At 34.9% G+C, this 5,679-nt stretch overlaps 1 protein-coding gene across 6 annotated transcripts in view; it reads right to left on the bottom strand.

The window, feature by feature from the left end:
• Nucleotides 1-5,679, bottom strand: part of LOC106873001 (uncharacterized) — a 75,230-nt gene that overhangs the window by 22,673 nt on the left and 46,878 nt on the right. For 4 of the 6 annotated variants that reach the window (XM_052966257.1, XM_052966255.1, XM_052966254.1 and 1 more), the window contains exon 3: nucleotides 253-320. The exons of the other annotated variants lie outside the window; for them this stretch is intronic. In XM_052966257.1, the coding sequence (XP_052822217.1) occupies nucleotides 284-320 (37 nt within the window). In that variant the 3' untranslated portion in view covers nucleotides 253-283. The remainder of the gene's footprint in view (nucleotides 1-252; nucleotides 321-5,679) is intronic. 6 annotated transcript variants of the gene reach the window in all.

Genomic DNA, 5,679 nt, shown 5'->3' on the forward strand with positions numbered 1-5,679 from the left:
TATATATATATATATATATATATATATATGTATGTGTGTGTGTGTGTGTGTGTGTGTGTGTGTGTGTGTATACATGCATACATACATACTTACATACATATATACATATATGTATGTATATATATATGTGTGTGTGTGTGCCTGTCTGTCTGTGTTTGTCCCCGTACCATCGCCTGACAACCGATATTGGTGTGCTTATGTCCCCGTAACCTAGCGGTTCGGCAAAAGAGATAGAATAAGTACTAGGCTTACAAAGATTAAGTCCCTGGGTCGATTTGTTTGGCTAAAGGCGGTGCTCCAGCATGGTCGCAGTCAAATGACTGAAACAAATGAAAAAAGAAAGAAAATATATTTATATACACACACGCACGCAAACATACATACATAATCACGCGCGTGCGCGCACACACATGAACGCACTCACACACACATACACACATATATATAAAACAAAATATGAGAGACTGTTTATAAGATAGGGCTAGGCTTGTATTCTTTGATGTACCTAAACTCCGGATTCAATGATGTGGGTACAATAATACGAACAGAATATGCATGGAATTCTAAATATATATTAGTCGTGCATTTTAAATTTCAAGTTTCACTTTGCGCGCGCGTGTGTAAAACATGTCTTTTTATGTATGTATGTATATATATATATATATATATATACATATTTATATATGAAATGAAAATATTGGTATCATATTTATTATCCAATTACGATCGTTTCAATAGCAGTAGATATATCATTAAATATGCTGGAACAAATACAAGCAATGATTATAAAACTTCATGCAAGATTAAATGAAACATAATCCCGTCATTTGATCAAGACCTTCGAACGATGTAATACGCTTATAAATACGGTTATAAATGCAATCAGAGCGGGGAAATTTATTATAAAGAAAGGCACGTATATTATTAGATAAAATCGATTGTGACGCCAAAGTCAAATAGCTTAAGCTGGAGAGTGCAATGGTTTGTCTGAGCAGCGAGGAAGATTCAAATTCGGATAGCGATAAACACAATGGTATTCACAAAGAGGCATTAGTTAGTGGGACTTTGTTTCCCAAGAGTAACATCAAAGAGACAAAGATGATAAGAGAGAGAGGGAGAAAGGAGAGAATGAGAGAGAGAAAAATTGGAAGAAGGAGATAGAAAATGTATAAGGATTACGAAGAATAGAAATACAGAAAAATAAAAAGATAGGAGTAAAAACGAAGTATCAAAGCGTAAGAGCGCTGATTAACGTCCCTTAAAATACCAAGTCAAATCATAGTCAAAATATAATACAATGATATAATATGATAATATAGTAGAATAAAATAATAGTAAAATTACAAAATTATTGTAATATACTGAATCAATAAATAGTTGTACAAGAAACCTAAAAATTAAAATGATAATCATTAAGATAAATGGATGATTAATATTCCAAAAAGTGGTTAATACCATGACCAAGGATAAGAAGGTTACAGGGCTATAAGTACGAAGGGAGTGGAGGAGGATAACAGTGACAGAATATAAATGCAACCGAGAGGCCTGTATATCTAATCTTATAATTTTATAAATTCCTACATGTATGAATGCCCATATATTTTTCTGTATATGTACGTCTATATATGCATATTGTGTACATACTGCCCCACATACATACATACATACATACATACATACATACATACATACATACATGGAAACCGGCTCTTTCCTCAGTGGAAGGTTTATAATAATTAAAAAAATAGAAGAGACATACATACATATATGTATGTATGTATACACACACACACACACACACACACACACACACACACACACACACACACACACACACACACACACACACACACACACACACACACACACACAACCACACACACACACACACACACACACATATATATATGACGTGTTTATATCTACCAAGCCCACTCACAAGGCTTTGGTGGGCCTGGGGCCATAGAAGTTGTTCACTCAAGTTACCACGCAGAGGGACTGAATCCGGAACCATGTGGTTAGAAAGAACATGCCTGCACCTGATAGACATGCATACATGAATTCATACACACAAACACGAGCTTCGTAGTCGTGGGAAAATTTTGAGCGAGCCAATGTAAGTTTGCTGCTAACTTATAGGCATCATACAAGAAGATGAGGAAGGAAAACATTACCATTAAGAAATGCCTCTCTCAAAAAGATCTTGAATTATTCTGGAATGAAAAGGGAGGTTTCAATCCTAATACTCATATACACAACTGACTCCGAAACTTTCATTTTATCTGTAGGCAAATTGCGTAATGGGATGACACTTGGAAGAGACCTAATAGTTGGATATTGATATAAGAGGCTAACTTTCTACAGAGAACCATTAATATATATATATTCTAAAGGACTAGGGAAGGCCAGATTGATATACCAAATTGGCTTGAAATAGCACGGACGAATCTTGTGGCCAAGAATGAAACCACCTATAGACCAGTTACTGTCCAAAACATTATGTACAAACTGTACACAAGCTGTCTAAACCTATTCCTCCTGGTTCGTTTTGAGTCCAACAACAGAGTGACTGATAAGGAGACACTAAAAGTGTAGAGTGTGTAAGGATGTGCCAAACAACTTCTGATAAACAAAGCTGTATTGTCTGAAGTAAGAAAACAGTAGAAACCTTGTGACAATATAGCTGGATTAGAATAAATCATTTGTCTCAATTCCCCGCTTATGGCTACTGAAGTTTCTACACTTGGCAAAAATATCTGCTACCTTACTTGCTGCCATTGAAGAGCTCCCAAAGACCTAGGCAACAATCCTCGCTCTTACAACTGAAAGCGGAATGATCGCTTCCGATGTTATAAATATTTGAAACAGAATATCTGAAGGAGATGTTATTTCTTCAATTATGTTATTTTGGCATTAAATTCATTATCATTTCTTCAACAGAAATCCAATAGCTGCGTATTAGGATCTGCAACTGCTAGAGATACCAATGTAACCCATAATTTCTTTGTGATGATCTGAAAATCTAAGTTAAAAATGTAAACAATGCCCTTCCCACCCCACCCAACCCCCCCAAAAAAACAGCTGGAGTTAACAATATTTTCAACTCAAATAAAAATGGAATTCAGCCAAAAGAAATATTAATATTTGATTTTTGAAAATCATCCCCCAAACCCAGAATGGCGCTCTTTTAATTCCATTTCACAAAAAGAATGCTACAAATGCTCAAGCATTGATGAAAATATATCATATGAAGAAGCTGTGAATAAAGATGAGTGACCCGAGGATATTATACTAAACTTAGTAAAATAGAGCAGTCGGAGCTCTCATCTTACAACGCGACAATTTAACATAGTGCATTTGCAGTACCAGTGCCGATACCAACATTTGGGTATTTAACTGGTCTGTAGAGGAAATCCACTCAGATATTAAAACCTGCAAGATTTTGATATCAACTGAAAACTTCCACAGAAACAGTGATATCGACAGGGTCTACATAAGAAGAGATGAAAGAGATTGAGGCTTCAGAACAGTGCAGACAGCCTTTGAAAGTATCATTATCTTTTAGACAGCACCTATTAAACAATTGCTGCCAAAATGAATAGATAAACTTAATGTTGAGAAGCGATGGGGACAATTTCATACGAGTTGGCGGTGAAGCCCTCAAAAGTACCCTCTTACACAACCCCAAAACACCTGAACTAACATACATCAAAGAAGATCTGTGAAACGCTCAGCATACCAAAAATTACTTTGCAGGGATAAGTTTCCCGAAGACAGTAAGTGTAGCCGCTTTTGGATTTGTGGCTCTACATCATATTACGCTTCGAAGGCTATGCATTTGTAATCCAAGAACACAAGATTGCTGAAATACTTAATAAACAAAAGCGATAGTGAAGTCCATAGAGTCCCAGTGTGCGACTGAAAATGTTGATTATGTCATATTTCTGTGAAAGACATTGCAGATGTTTTCAGCAACTACCTAAAAATATAATTCAGGTACTACTTTCCAATGCTAAAACAATATACAGTGCCATCCGAAGAAAAAAACTGTCTTGGAATAAATATAGAGAAACCTACTTTATTAAATACATACAGTAACATCAACACAAAGAATATTGGTGCAACATTCCCATTAAACCTTCGACCAAGTGCAAGCATAACAGACCGGATGTTGTTGTTTGGAACAGACAAGTATCGTCATAGAGATCAGTTGTCCTGCTGATGTGAATATCTCTTCGAAAATCGAAGAGAAAATGGATAACTACGAACAACTATTACGAAAATCCATATTTATACAAGTTAATAAGTGGTGCACATACATCACAATCTAGATAAGCAAGGGTTTTCAGAAAACACACTTTACAAGAAAGAACTGCAAGCGGAACAGAAAAGAATAAGCAAAACTTTTCTCAAGTTCAAAATGTGAATTTGTTTTTCTTATCTACTTTCTAAAGATAGAGCTTTGTGTCTTTTTTAGAAACCGGCTCCTTCCTTACAGGAAGATTTAAAAAAAAAGAAGATGAGAAACATACATACATACATACATACATACATACATACATACATTCACACATACATGTATGTATGTATGTATGTATGTATGTATGTATGTATATGAGTAGTATGCATAAATATATTTTTTGATGCAGAATAAACCGAAATGCTATTTCAGAAAAAAAAACAGCATGTCTATTTTTTTTTTTTAAACTCAAGACAATATATTTTGTATTTTACCACAATATCAATAATTTTCTTTATTCAGGTATACTTTATTTTGTAAATGTACTTCGAAGTTTGCTGAAAATTTAAAACTTTCATATCATCATGGTAAGTATTTCGTATAAGAACTATCAAGCTTGCTTTTAAATGTCCAATTATATACCGCTTCCAGTTGCATACGGGTAATTTAATATAACTGTTTACAATTTTGTTAACAATTTTTTATATGCACATTTACACACTCACACACACACACACACACATACACACACACGCACACACACACACACATGCATACACGCATAGGAGGGACAGGTACAGCTATTTTGTTGTAGGTTAATGAAATTTGATGAACACAACAACGATATTGCTTAAGGGGGAGGGGGAAAGAAATACTCCATTTTATTTAAAGCATTATTTTGCAACAAAGTGGGAAGTTCTGGAAAGTAATGATAAATGAGAAATATGAAGAAAATAGCACAAAACAAACAAATAATAACGAAATGCATTAGTATAAGATAATAGCTGAATATATTTTGCATTCATACATATATATATGCATGCGCGTATGTGGTTGAGACCATATCCATGATATGATGAATGATGACTATAAATACACACACATACACACACACACGCACACACACACACGCACTCACACACGCAAACACATACACACACACACACAAGCAAACACACACACACATGCATACATATCTGTACATATACATGCACACACACACACAGGTATATAGCTAGTAATGTGTTTGCAAGTGTGATACGGCGGTAATACAACGAACGAGCTTAGTAAAAAGAACACAATAACGTATTTAAAGTGTGTATGTATGTATGTATGTATGTATGTATGTATGTATGTGTGTGTGCGTGTGTGTATGCGCGTGTGTATACATACATATAGTACCCACACACACGCATATATATATGTATACACACGCGCAA

This window comes from Octopus bimaculoides, chromosome 3 (assembly GCF_001194135.2).
Source record: "Octopus bimaculoides isolate UCB-OBI-ISO-001 chromosome 3, ASM119413v2, whole genome shotgun sequence".
Lineage (NCBI taxonomy): Eukaryota > Metazoa > Mollusca > Cephalopoda > Octopoda > Octopodidae > Octopus > Octopus bimaculoides.